Source organism: Rhincodon typus, chromosome 4, assembly GCF_021869965.1.
Source record: "Rhincodon typus isolate 14 chromosome 4, sRhiTyp1.1, whole genome shotgun sequence".
NCBI lineage: Eukaryota > Metazoa > Chordata > Chondrichthyes > Orectolobiformes > Rhincodontidae > Rhincodon > Rhincodon typus.
In genome coordinates this window covers 24,890,801-24,905,689 of record NC_063335.1, presented here as the reverse complement: position 1 = coordinate 24,905,689, position 14,889 = coordinate 24,890,801, and the positions used below count along the sequence as shown (strand labels likewise).

The following is a 14,889-nucleotide window of genomic DNA, read 5'->3' as shown; positions in this document are numbered from 1 at the left end:
CTCTCTCCCTATTTATTTCAAAACCCCCTTCCCCTCCCCCTTTTCTGTTGAAGGGTCTAGGCCCGAAACGTCAGCCTCTCTGCTCCTATGATGCTGCTTGGCCTGCTGTGTTCATCCAGCCCTGCACCTTGTTGTCATGGTCTAAACACTGATCCCTGAGGCACACAACTTGCCACTGATTGCCAACCAGAAGAACAATCATTTATCCCCACTCTTTGCTTTCTGTTAGTTAACCAATCCTCTATCCATGCTAACACATTAATCATAATGCCGTGCACCTTTAACTTATACATCAGCCTTTGGTGCGGCACCTTTCAAATACCTTCTGGAAATCCAGACATACCACATCCATCGGTTCCCTGTTGTCTACCATGCTCATAACGTCCTCAAAGAACTCTAGTAAATTAGTTAAACATGACTTGCCTTTCATGAATCCATGCTGCTTCTGCCTGATGGGATAATTTCTATCCAGATGTCTCACTATTTCTTCCTTGATGATAGATTCAAGCATTTTCCCCAATATAAAGTTAAGCTAATGAGCCTATAGTTACTCACCATTTAAATGCCTCCTTTTTTAAACAGTGGCTTTATATTTGCTGTTTTCCAATCTGCCAGAAACACTCCAGAATCCAGCGAATTTTGGTAAATGACCACAAGCTCATTTGTTATTTCCCTGCCATCTCTTTTAGTACCCTGGGATGCATTCCATAAGAGCCAGGAGACTTGTCTATCTTTAACCCCATTACCTTACTCAACACAAACGATAATGTTCATTTCTAGCCTCCATATCATCAATTACTGGCATTTTATTGTGTTTTCCACTGTCAGGACCAACACAAAATGCCTGTTCAACATCTTGGCCATATCCTCATTCCCATTCCAATATTTACCTTAGCCACTCTTTTTCATTTTATATATTTGTAGAAACTTTTGTCATCTGTTTTTACATTCTGAGCTAGTTTACTCTCATAATCTATCCCACCTTACTCTATAGCTTTCTTCGTGGCTTTCTGTTAACCTTTAAAGCTTTCCCAATCCTCTAGTTTCCCACTAATCTTTGCCACTTTTGTATGCATTATCTTTCAATTTGATATCCTCCTTTATTTCCTTTGTTATCCAAGGCAGATTTTCCTACAGTCTTTCCTTTTCACTGGTATATACTTTTGCTGAGCGCTGTTAAAAAAAATCACTTTGAAAGCCCTCCACTGTTCCTCAATTGTCTCACCATATAGTATTTGCTCCCAGTATACCTTAGCCAACTTCTCCCTCAACCCATTGTAGTCTCCTTTGTTTAAGCACAGACACTAGTATTGGATTTTACCTTCTCATCCTTCATCTGTATTTTAAATTCAACCACACTGTGATTGCTTCTTCTGAAGAAATCCCTAACTATGAGATCACTAATTATTCCTGTCTCATTATACATGACCAGATCTACATTAACTTGCTCCCTCACAGGTTCCATTACATACTGTTTGAGGAAACTGTCATGGATATATTCCAAGAACATCTCCTCAAGGCTGCCTTGACTGGCTGGGTGTGATCAATCAATATGTAGATTAAAATCCCCCATGATAATTTCCATACAATTTTTACATCCATTGGTGATATTATAATTTGGCAGCCTATAGACTACGCCTGTCAGTGACTTTCTCCCTTACTATTTCTAATTTACACTCACTGATTCAAACATTTTCTCCTTAGAACCTATATGATCTTGCACTACCACCCTGATTGTCATCCTTAAATATCAGAACTACACCACCTCCCTTTCCTTCCTCTCTGTCCTTCTGAATAGTCTGATACCCCTGGATATTTAACTCCCAGTCTTGACCACTCTGCAACCAGGTCTTGTAATGACTACTAAATCATACCCATTCATGATGATTTGTGCTGTCAGCTCATTTACCTTGTTTCGAATGCTTCAATCATTCAAGTGCCCTTATGCCTGTTTTTATACATTCTTTTTTAATCCGAACACGTCCTCCATGAGAACCTTTGTTTTTAAACAAACTTTCCCTCTTCTTCTGTCACCACCTGGTTTCCACTCATTTTAGTGCTCAGCTGCGTTTTGGTTTTTATTTACTATCTTGATTCTTTTTTTCCTTAAGCCCTCACCCAATCTAGCTAACTCAGAGCCTCCCCTTAGGTTCCCATTCCCCTTTCAATAAAACTGGCAGTAATGTGAAACCTGTTCTTATCTCATTGCAACACACCAACTTTCAGTTTAACTCTGGTGGGTTTTGGGTCAACTAAGTAAGCCACACTGTAGGGGCATATCCATGAATATGATGTTAATGAACATTATTTTCTCCGGCTTTGGTAGCCATGTGAATTTTAAACCACTCAGACTGGCTTTCCAAGATGAATAGAATCATGACCACCGAAAGGAGATATTTCTTATAGAGCACTCCTTGTGAAATTCCACAATAAAGCAGAAGTGTTCATCCAGCCTCGACCAGCAAATCTTTTGCTGCAATTGACCGTACGTGCCCCCTCAGTCTCCTGGACTTCTCCTCTCCATCAGCACTTTACCACTTCAGTCCCACACCCTTCCTTCTCAATTGCTAATCCGATACATTGAACAATCCTATAATATTTGGCTGACACCCTCTATCTCTTCATTGCCAGTTAGGTACTCAACTTCCCTACTCCGTGATCTTTGAAAATTCAATCTTTGCTGCTTACTTCTGACTGCCTTTTTGACTCCCCCTGCCCTTCCTCTGACTAATCATGTTTTTTGATTGGCAGAATCCATCCAAAACTGGTGTTTTACCACTGACTTTTTTCTCTACGAGCTAACAAATTTCTCACAATCTAATCAGCTGCTGCATAGGCAAGTAAAGTTTAAAAATGGCTCTCTTTAATTGGGATTGAGGCCCCCATTTCCAGTCTCTGTTCCCTTCAAACACTTGCATCCATTCCCTCTCCATAAAATATAGGGGCTTTGGTGAACAACTAATATTTGCTAACCACAAAAGTATCTCCTTAAATAAATCAAACATGCTGTTTTACAATGGCAGGAGCATTAGAGTAAATTTTTCACTTGTGCATTTCCAGCATGAAAAAAATAACATGCAGTATCCCAGGACTGCCATGAGAATGAAGAGGCAGAAAACCATGGACTGTACATTCCAAAGATGACAAATCCTGTATGAGAAGTACACAAGTGAAAGACTTACCCTATCATAGCATTTAAAATAACATTGTTGTATATCCCCTTAAGGATAGATTGCATATGTTCTATACTCTTGAATTCTGAATTCACTTACAGATCAGGTTGCAGTTGAGAATCTTGAATTTGATTGATTGACAGGTCATAAAACAAGTTGGAGATAGTATGGAATTGTTGTATTCTTGGAAAGAGGAAGCTGAAACACAGTATTATAAAATTAACTTACACATGAAAAGCTTGAAATACAGGAGATAACAAGTGCAATTATCTTAATTGCGGACCTTTTTTTACATGAAAGTCAAAACTTTAAAGGTAGATGGGTACCATCAAGTAATTTTAATTTGTTTGAACCTACTTGTCTATGGTCTGCCAAAGCTCTTAAAAACGTAAAAAGGGGTGGGATTTAAGTGAGATGAATGACCCCATTCAGGTTTGAAAGAATAACATAGCATAACAAATCATCCCAATGTCAAATAAAAACTGCCTAGATTGGTAAAGTATTACAGGGAATGATACTGGAATGTATTATGCAACAATAGCATGAGAAATGCCATAACTTGGAAATATATTGTTGCTCTTTCATTGTCAAAGTCCTGGAACTTCTGCGAGGAACTGTAGTCCAGTGGACTTATAAAGTCATTAAGAAATTTAGTAATTTTTCTGGAAGTATGTTTCTCTCTCTTTTTGAAAGTCTCCTAACAGGCTATTTCTGCTGCTATGAATTCACACTTTTTCATCAAGCTACTTATTACCTGATGAAGGGGATAGCATAACAACTGACCTTTGTGTAAGCATTGCAAGGCCTAATAAAAAATTTCACAAACATTTTTTAAAAATCTATGAGAAGACAACGACATATGTATACAAGACAGAAATGATGTAATGGGGCTTTACAGAGATTCTGAGGATGCTGCCTTGAACATCTCCCTGGTAACTGCATAATTGAAGTGGGAAAAAAATGATTAACAGGGGGTATCCACAAACCCCTTAAAAATAGGATGTATAAATTGACAGCTAAGGAGGGAAAATAATTTGGGAGAACGGTAGGCTCCCCATGATAGATCCAAACAAGCTTCAGGTTAACATCTTAAATTAGCTATTACCCTCAAACTGGATCCATGCTAGCTTTGGCTAAATGTCGCTAGCCAGCTCAAGAGACAGCCAAAAGAGAAGAGAGACCTCAAGCATTTTCCCACATCATGCCACCCATCTGATCCAGGATTGGTAAACAGTCCTCATCTGTTATTCATCCATTTATTGTGATTATGCATTACTTCTAATAGTCATATTCAACAAATTGTTATGCTTCGACTCTTTACTCACCCGAAAACTTTATCAAATCTTATGCTCCCTAACATCACTGATGATATTAATCAAGAATGGTGGGAAGGAGGTTGGGGGTAAAGGAGTGGGTGGGGAATTGGAGGGGTTGAGGGGGATGAGAGGGGCTACCATATTTTAAAATGGGTGTGGGCAGCACGGTAGTTAGCATTGCTGCCTCACAGTGCCAGGGACCCGGGTTTGATTCTAGTCTCGGGCGACTGTCTGTGTGGAGTTTGCACATTCTCCCTGTGTCTGCATGGGTTTCCTCTGGGTGCTCCGGTTTCCTCCCACAGTCCAAAGATGCACAGGTTAGGTGGATTGGCCATGCTAAATTGCCCATAGTGTTCAGGGAGGTGTAGATTAGGTGGGTTATAGGGGGATGGGTCTGGGTGGGATGCTCTGAGGTTCAGTGTAGACTTGTTGGGCTGAAGAGCCTGTTTCCACACTGTAGGGATTCTATGAAGAAGCTGATTTAGCACCAGCTTCCCAAGGACAATTAATTCTGGCTTTGCCAATAATGCCGACATTTCAGATTTTAAAATGTTCCAAAGCATGAATTTATCCCAGTCTTCAGGGCTATCATTGATTATTTTTCCCCTGATAAGCTTTTTCTTTGAACTTAATATACACCTTAACTTCCTTGATTAGCCATGGTTAGTTTACCCCTCTCAGAATCTAGAAGATGCAGTAAAAAAACGTACAAGAATGGTTCCAGGGCTGAGAAATATTAACTACCTAAAAAGATTGGAGAAGCTAGGAAAACTTATCTTGTGAAAAAGAAAATTAAGAAAAGACTCAACAGAAGTATTCAAAATTATGAGAGGTCTGGACAGGGTGGAGAAAAATGTTTCCATTGGTGGAAGGTTCAAAAACCACAGGACACCAGTTTAATGGCCAATTGGTTGGGTGAACTGATACAAACAGTTTTGAGCAAATTTTCCACTTAAATAATAAAGGATTCTTTCACATTGCAAAGACATCAAAGACTTGCATATTGATAGGACAGCAGTATCCTTGTACTAGTTTGACATTGCTAGCCTATTCAATGCACTATTCAAAGAAACAATAAACATTTGCATTTTAGCACTATACCACAGTGATCTGGACCTGCCACCATTGCAAAAATCAGTATTTGTTGAACTTATGAACTCAGCAATTCATGCAGGTGAGTTCAGTTTCAATGCCACTATGTATGTATGCCCAAAACATTGGTGTTGCCATGGGATCACCATTAGGCCCAGTGTACGCAAATATTGGATTTCATGATAGAACAGAATGTCATGTAACTTCTAATTCCGTTCATATTTCTGATTTTTTTTATTCATTCGTGGGATGTGCACATTGCTGGCTGGCCAATATTTATTGCCTATCCTTAGTTGTCCTCGAGAAGGTGGTGGTGAGCTGCCTTCTTAAACCTGCAGTCACCTATTGTGTGTTTACCTACAACACCATTAGGGAGAGAATTCCAGGACTTTAACTCAGCAGGAATGGTGATATATTTCCAAGCCAAATGGTGAGTGGCTTGGATGGGAACTTGTACGTGGTGGTGTTTCCATATACCTGCTGCCCTTGTCCTTCTAGATGAAAGTGGTTGTGGATTTGGAGGGTGCAATCTGGGAAAGTTTGGTGATTTTCTGCAGTGCATCTTGTAGATAGTACGCATAGCTGCTATTGAGCGTCGGGGTAGAGAGAGTGGATGTTTGTGGATGTGGTGCCAATGAAGTGGGCTGCTTTGTCCTGGATGAGTGTTGTTAGAGTTGCACCCATTCAGGTAAATGGGAAGTATTCCATCACACTCCTGACTTGTGCCTTGATGGACAGGCTTTAGAGAGTCAGGAGATATGTTACTTGCCACAGTATTCCTAGCCTCTGACTTGTTCTTGTAGCTACTGTGGTAATGTGGTGAGCCCAGTTGAGTTTCTGGCCAATGGCAACCCCTAGGATGTTGATAGTGGGGGATTCAATGATGGTAACATCATTAAATGTCGAGGGATGGTAGTTAGATTGTCTCCTATTGGTGATGGTCATAGACTGGTGTTTGTGTGGCACAAATGTTACTTACCACTTGTCAACACAACCTTGAATATTGTCCAGATCTTGTTGCATTTGAACATGGACTGCTTCAGTATCTGAGGAGTTGCAATTGGTGCTGATCATTGCACAATCATCAGCAAACATCCCCACTTTTGACCTAATGATGGAGGGCAGGTCATTTATGAAGCAGCTGAAAATGGTTGGACCTGAAGAACTCCTGCAGCGATATCCTGGAGGTGAGATGACTGACCTCCAACAACCATGACCATCTTCCTATGTGTCAGTTGTGACTCCAACTAACGGAGAGTTTGCCCCTGATATCCACTGATCCCCGTTATGCTAGAGCTCCTTGATGCTACATGCAGTCAAATGTAGCCTGTAGTACTGAGCAGGTGCTGCTTGATAGCACTTTTGATGTCACCTGCCAACACTTTACTAATGATCGAGAATAGACTGATGTAGTGGTAATTGGCAGGGTTAGATTTGTCCTGCTTTTTATGAATAGGACATAGCTGAGCAATTTTTCCGTATTGTGGGGTGGATGCCAATGTTGTAACCAAACTGAATGGCTTGACGAGGGGAATGGCAAGTTCTGGAGTGCAGGTCTTCAAATGTGTTGAAAATATGTTTGCCAGATTTCAATCTGTAGTAACAGGCAAGAATTTCCTTTCATGTCCTAATGGCCTCCATCCTGAGTTTGAACTCATATTTTAAATGGAACAGTGAAATGAGCGTCCTTTCCTCAGCGTCCTAGTTGAGATATCAGCCAACAGGTTCTCTACTATGGTCTACCACAAACCTACCTTCATTAGTCAGTATACACTTTGGGACTTTGACAGTTCCATATACTATAGGATTGCCGGAGTGATCTCTTTACCTTCAAATAATTGATGAAATGGAACATGTCAAAGCCAACTTGTGGAGTAATGGCTACCCTGATCAGATCATGTATAACTAAAAACTCATGAAAGACCACAAAGTGGACACCCTTAGGAAAAGGAATAGACCATTAGCCCATCAAGCCTGCCTGGCCATTCAATACGATTGTGGCTGATCAAACACACAATGCCTTTTACTGACCAATCCCATAATCCTGTACACAACTGGTAATCAGAAATCGATCAATGTCTATCTTAAACATACTCAAAAGAGTGAACATCCACAACTCTCGATGGTTGAGGTTGCAAAAGGTTCCCAAACCTCTGACTAAAATAGTTTCACCTCATCTCCAACCTAAGCGCATCCCTTATTTTTAAACTAAACTCTTATTTTAGATTCCCAACTAGGGGAAACATCTTATCTGCGTCAAACTGGTCTATCCCTTTAAGTATTTTGTACATTTCAATGAGATCATGTCTCATTGTTTGAAATTTTACAGAATGCATGTCAGTTTGCCAAATCTAACTTCAAGGTCATATGCCATATCCTTGCCCAATCACTAAGACTGTCCAAATCGCCCTGAAGCTGCTTTACATCTTCCTCACAAACATACTCCCACTTCTGTGTGTATCATGTGCAAATTTGGAGGTATTATAACTTGTCCACACTTCCTCCAATCATCATCCATTTTCCTCTGTCTATATCTGTGTGCAAGTGTGCATGTATGTGTGTATGAAGAATTTTAATGGGATGAGAGTTTTAACTTGTATTGTTATCTGTCAACAGTTTATAACTGTTTCTAAGGTTCTGGAGTAGATTTGTAGCTCAGGTTGTGGATGCTGTGGTCCGTTAGTTCACAGACGTTTGTAACTGTTTCTTTACCTAGAGTCTAATTACCTGCAATAAATAGTAATTCTTGTTAAGTACTGAAAGTTAGTGGGGAGGTAATGGCCTAGTGGCATTATGGCTGGACTATTAATCCAGACGCCTAGGTAATGTGTAGGGACCTGTGTTTGAATCCTACCACGGCAAATGGTGGAATTTAAATTCAATAACAAAAATCTGGAATTAGGAGTCTAATGATAACCATGTTGAAAAAAAACCCACCTAACCTGCTAATGTCTTTTAGAATCATACAATCCCTACAGTGTGGAAACAGGCCCTTCGGCCCAACAAGTCCACACTGACCCTCAGAGCATCCCACCCAGACCCATCCCCCTAATCTTCACATCCCTGAACACTATGGGCAATTTAGCACAGCCAATCCACCTAGCCTGCACCTCTTTGGACTGTGGGAGGAAACCAGAGCAAAATCACGCAGACACGGGGAGAATGTGGAAACTCCACACGGACAGTCGCCCAAGGGTGGATTCAAACCCAGATTCCTGGCGCTGTGAGACAGCAGTGCTAACCACTGAGCCACCATGCCACCCTGATGGACATCCTTACCTAGTCTGGCTTACATGTGACACCAGACCCACAACAATGTGATTTGACTCTTAATTGCCCTCTGGGCAATAAATGGTGGGCCAGCAATGATCTCGTCAGGTAGATCGGGGAATTGTGTGTACTTATTCTAAAATATTTAACGTTTGTGATAACTCCAGGAATAGTGAGGCTTGATTTTCAGCAACACACTCCAGTGAGTTACAACAATGAAGACAGATGGTAGAGCTCTGAAATGTCGACGAATGTGTGTATTCTGGAACAGAAGTCACAAACAGCCAGAATGCAGGTACAACAAGTAATTAGGAAAGCTAACAGAACGTGATCATATATTGCAAAGGAAAATTGAATGCAAATGCAAGGAGGTTACACTTCACTTAAACTACTTCTTCTTAAGCAGTCCCTTGGAGCCTTCCACTCTAACGTTGTGGATCCAAAGGCAGGATAGGTGGCATTTGAAAAGGCAGGTGGGTGGGATCTCATGTTTGTTTTAATACATTGTACCCTAGGTATTGATTCACATTGTCCAGTGGCTCAAATATATCTCAAGAAGGGGCTGGTGATAGTTTCCTGTGAAGGGAGCAGGCAGTTGGAGTACTTTTGGCTCCCAAATGTTAACCCTAAGGCCCATTCTTTAATAGGCCTCTGTGGACACATTGACAATAGTTTGGAGCTCTGCCTGAAATGCACAATATGCAAGGATTGTATCTATGCTTCAATTTGATGACTGCAGGTTGGGGTGGTCTTGGTTCTGGTCTAGAGTTGATATGGATTCCACTAGTCTTGTCGATTAGCTGCATACCAGCATCATTCTTCATGGAGGCAGGCTGGAGTGTTTCATGAGGAAGATGGAGAAGAGCATCAGCACAGTGACACAGCCTTGCTTCATCCAGATTACGCATTAATTGGTTCTGTGGTGGGATCTGTCGGTGAGCATGACAGCTTGAATTCCATCATGCAGCAGGCAAAGAATGGTGATGAATTTCTACAGGCAATCAAATTTGAGAAGGATGCTTAATAGTCACTCGTGACTTAAAAGTCTCTGAGAGGTCAAGAACAAAAGGCCATGTATACTGGTTGCTGTTGCTCTCTCTACTTACTTTAAATTTAATTTACTGTGAAAATCATGTTCTCTTCAACTTGACAGACAAAATCTGCATTGTGAATCAGTAGAAGCTCTTCAGCCATTAAGTAGCGATTGAGAAGGATTTTTGTAATGACCTTCCTTGTGATGGACAGCACATATACCCCTCTAGTAGTTAGCACAAACTGCCTTATTGTCTTTCCTGAAGATATTCACAATTAAGGCAACTCAAAGATCCCCCAGAACTCACCCCCAACCTAGGGCTCAGTGAATGGGTTGAGGTTATCACATCAAGAACTGACCTTTGATTGAGGAGATCCACCAAGTGCTCCTTGCAACGAGTGCACCCTACCTCTTTGTCTATGATAAGCACCACACTATTCTCAGCTCTCAGTTAGGTGGTTCTCTGGGCCATAAGGGTCTCCTTATATATGGAAGAATGGGCTGGGTTGTCTTAAGAGGAAAGGACGGACAGGCTATGCCTGTTTCCACCGGAGTTTAGAAAAAGTAGGAGGTGACCTGATCCAAAGATCCCAAGGTATGTTGACAAGGTGCACATGGAGAGGATGTTTTCTATTGCAGGATCATCTAGAGCTAGGGGTCATTGTTTCAAAATGAGGGGTCACCATTTTAAGACAGAGATAAGGACACACTTTCTTCTCGCAAAATCATGAGTTTTTGGAATGCTCTTCCTCAAAAAAATGTTAAAAGCAGAGTACTGAATATTTTTAAGGCAGAGGTAGATAGATTCTTCATTAGCAAGGGAATGAAAGGTTATTGGCAGTAGGCAAGAACGTGGAATAATCAAAGTAGCCATGATCTAAGTGAATGGCAGAGCAGGCTTGATGCGCCAGTGGCCTACAACTACTCCTTATGCATATGTTCCTATATAAAAAAATCTTACCCCATTCCCTGCATCCCTTATGCAAAAATCTTATGTCTGTGTCCTTCTAGTACTTGTACCATCCACTAATGGGAATAGACTTTCCTTCCCTACCATACTCAAACCTATAATAAACTTGTATCCCATTATCAAATCTTCCCTAAACATCCATTGCACTCCATGTAAGTTATCCTTAAATAATTCAAACCTCTCCGAGTACCTGTTGATTATTTTCCTGATTATTGGTGAGAAAGGCTTTGAAACAATGTTAATTCACTTGGCCTGTAATTGTTAGGTCTATTTCCACACTCTTTCTTGAACAAGTGTGCTATTCTCCATTTCTCTGGTATCCCTCCTCTGTCTAGGAAGATTATGGCTGTCCCTTTCACTATCTCCAACACTATTTCCTTTTGCAACCTGGGATGCAAATCATTCTAACCAGCAACTTATTCACTCCAAGCACGGTCAACTTTTCAATACACACTGTGCGTCTCAATTTTCACCCATTTACTATCTCCAATAGCTCCACTTCAAATGATATGTTGTCAGAGTTTTCTCCCTTAATAAAACAGGTATAAAATGTACACATTAAATATTCTAGCCTTGCTCTGTGCATTTAAATTGAACTTAATCTCTTTACCACTAATGGAACCCAATCCAGCTTTCACTAACCGTCTACTATTTATATGTCAGATGATTTTTGGGTTCCCTTTTATGTTGACTGCCATTTGTCTATTCTCATCTCTCGTTGTCAGTCTTACTTTCCTCTTCACCTCCCCATATTGCATTTGACCTGACATACACCATTTCTTTTTGCTTCATCAGATTCTATATCTTCGTCATCTAAAGGAACGCTATGTTTTGTTTCCCTACCTTTCAGGCTTGCTAGAACATATCTAGCTTGTACCTGAAGCATTTTTTCTTTAAAAAAAATCATTGTTCGATTATAGTTGATCCTGTCAGTCTTTGATTTCATTTTACACTGGCTAGCTCCCTTTCAAATTGTCCATCTTAATTTCAGCAGTCTACTTTAAACTGTTCTTTGCTCTGAATTACTAATCTATGATAGTATGATCACTTTTATCCAAGTTTTCTCCAACAGTCGCTTTGTGCACCTACCTCCCCAGCAATCTCTCTTCTAGGTGAGTCCAGTTAACTATTCGCAGGCGAATAAAATCACAAAAAAAGATGAATTAAGTAGATAAGAACAGATTTTTTCAAAAAACCCTTAGAACAGTGCATTGAGATAGACAAATATCAAATTTTATTTTTTTTGGTCAGACCAGATGAATAAATTTAGAACATTATTCAACAACTTCAAAAAAATCTGGATAATTAAAATGGTAGTCCCTCCAACATCATCCAGGAGCTAAAGGATCACATCTAGGAAGAACAAGCTTATAACAGCAACACGTTAAATTGAATTTTTCTCAGCAAGTTCTTAAAGTTTTGCTTAACACATCTTAACTACCTTCCTATCCTATTTCTCCATGTAGCTTCTCTTTGTTAGCATATTTTCATACAAGTAGATCTTTAAAGACTGAAAGTGGTCAGTGTTCCTAGTTTGAAAATCTTTAAACATGTTCAATTCTTTCTGAAACTGCTTTTAAAAATGTGGTGGTAGCTACCAGGGTCAAACCTAACCATATCCAGAGAGTTACAAAGTTCCTGACCCAGCATCTTAAAATGTTGGCTAATCTTCTTCAGTACTCCACACATATTATTTAGGACAGGTTAAGATCTCATCAATACCAACATTCCAAATAATGCCATAAACAATTAATGAGAGCGCTACATTTCAAATGCTCAAACTAATTGAAACTGAATCATTCTGATGGATTCCCAATGTTTCAATGGACAACACACAAGTAGTTTGCAAAATAAGTAGTTGTTGTTTTATTATCCTTTGAAACAGAAAGCTAGCCTGCTTTCTTTCTCACGATGTAATTGATGTACTAAATAACATTAAGTTTCCAAGTTCAGTATCCTTTCTGCGCTGAATTAACTGATCACAGATAGAGCACTGCCCTCCTAGTTTAGGGAAGGGGAAAGTCATCCAGGATTTCTATTTCTGATATTTACCCTACTCACGTGTACATGGGGGAGTATATGGGTACCTGACAGGGAGTTAAGGGGAGAAGAGTCTTGTGTGAAGTCCAGCACAGACGAATGCCTGTTTCTGGGCGTTTTGATTCTGTTTAATTAAACATCAGAAGTCGATTAAACACCATTTCAAATAATTTATCGACATTCACGACTTGGATCCATACAAAAGATTAAAAAAACGATATGAAGGGGCAAATCAGTATTTGGCAACCATTATTCCACTGGACAAATAAATCACTGTCCTTGGCTTCCGTCAGCGCAATGGTCAGACAGGTTTGCTGGTGCATAATACTTCATCACACATCTCTTAAAGCACAGAGAACTTGCAATCTCTTCGAACTTACTCTCGCAACTCTTCCACGTCGTACATATCGTCTCGTTCTTGGGTACTCTTGTCGTTGTCCCGGAATGGCTTGGCTTTGGGTCTAGTTGGAGACTGAAGTCCAGCTTCAGGACTCAAGTCTGAACCCAGGCCAACCTGCACGGGGGAGAGGGCCGGCGCCAGGTCGCCAACTTTAAACACACGTCGGGGCGGAACCAACGGTCCACGTCGCCAACCTTCAGAAACCCCTTCCAGGAGCTGGTAGTCGTCGTCCTCTTCATCATCGTCGTCCGCATCCAACCACGACATTTAGCGTCCTCATTTATATTAAAAGATCAATATACAGATTATAGGAGCAAAGGCACCGAGCGCACTCCCTCGCACTCAGCGCTTCCATTGTTGTGAGCGAGACGGTCCGTTACTTCGCCCCGCCTCCCGCGCGCACCTTCTATAACCGTCATTGTGCCCCGCGCAGTCTCCTAGCAACGGGCAAACAGGTGTTCCATCCAGCAGCGAACAGAGGCCTTCCTTAAACCGTAAGCCGGAATTGGTTTGCTCCTGTGTGGTTTTAAAAGAAAATTGCTCCTTTTTGGCAGGCAGCAGGGTCTTCAATGAGCTTATACCTTATGGAATATAGTAGATGGGAGGCTGTTTAGGGCAGCGATGGAACAGTTCAGTTTAAAAATTTACAACAGAAGCATGGAAAAGCCTATTCAATAGCAGATACATTGAGTTGGTAGGGGCTCGGTTAGCTAAGTTGGCTGGACGGCTGGTTTGCATTACAGAGTTATTGCTTATGGCGCGTATTCAGTTCCTACACCAGCTGAGGTTACCATGAAGGACTCTCCCACAACCTGAGGCATGATGACCCTCAGGATAACCCACCATCAGTCATCGCTCTCTAATGACAGAATAGCCCAATGGTACTGTCAGACTGTGGCAAATTTACCTTTACATTGGAGTGGGATGTTGAATTAGCAGTCTATGATGAAGTGGGCATGTGTTTTGCTAAGACAGCATTAAATAAATTGATTGTGGGCTAAAATGGAAAAAAGGTTGTTTCAAAACCAAGCGCTGTAGAAAGAATTGCTGAAAATTTGTAAAAACATTTTGAAATCAAGTTTTGGAACTCATTGTGAGTTGTGTTGCTTTGCAAATAGTGGGGTAAGGTGACACACTGCACATGATGTAGCTGCAGAAAGTGATTTGGTTGCCAACTGGTAGTGGATTGGCTTGTACAATTCTGACCTACTGTAGATGGCAAAGGTCATCAGCTTGATGACAACTCACTGTTCCTGGGCACTGAACAGCTTGTGTGTGTGAACCATGCAGTGGCAGAAGGTTTAAGGTTCTTGCGAAGATTTGTAGCTTGGGTTGAGGATAAGGTTGTTGGCTTGCTCGCCGAGCTGGCTGGTTATCATACAGACATTTCATCACCATACTAGGTAACACCATCACTGTGGCCTCCGATGAAGCGATGTTGTTCTACTCCATTTGGAATTTATAAGATCCAGTCTGTTAAGTTGGGTTGTGTCATTTCCAGATTTTATTTGCATGGGTTTGTATATGGGGTCTATTTCCACATGTTTGTTGATTGCATTATGGGTTGAAAACCAGGCCTTTAGGAATTCCTGTGC

The 14,889-nt window shown here is 40.9% G+C and overlaps 1 protein-coding gene across 1 annotated transcript in view; it reads right to left on the bottom strand.

Annotated features, from left to right (window-relative positions):
* Positions 1-13,664, bottom strand: part of si:ch211-171b20.3 — a 127,555-nt gene extending 113,891 nt beyond the window's left edge. The window contains exons 1-2 of the mRNA XM_048596311.1: positions 13,275-13,664; positions 3,273-3,371 (exon numbers count right to left, since the gene is read on the bottom strand). Coding sequence (XP_048452268.1) covers positions 3,273-3,371; positions 13,275-13,561 — 386 coding nt within the window. The 5' untranslated portion in view covers positions 13,562-13,664. The remainder of the gene's footprint in view (positions 1-3,272; positions 3,372-13,274) is intronic.
* Between the last annotated feature and the right edge of the window lie 1,225 nt (positions 13,665-14,889).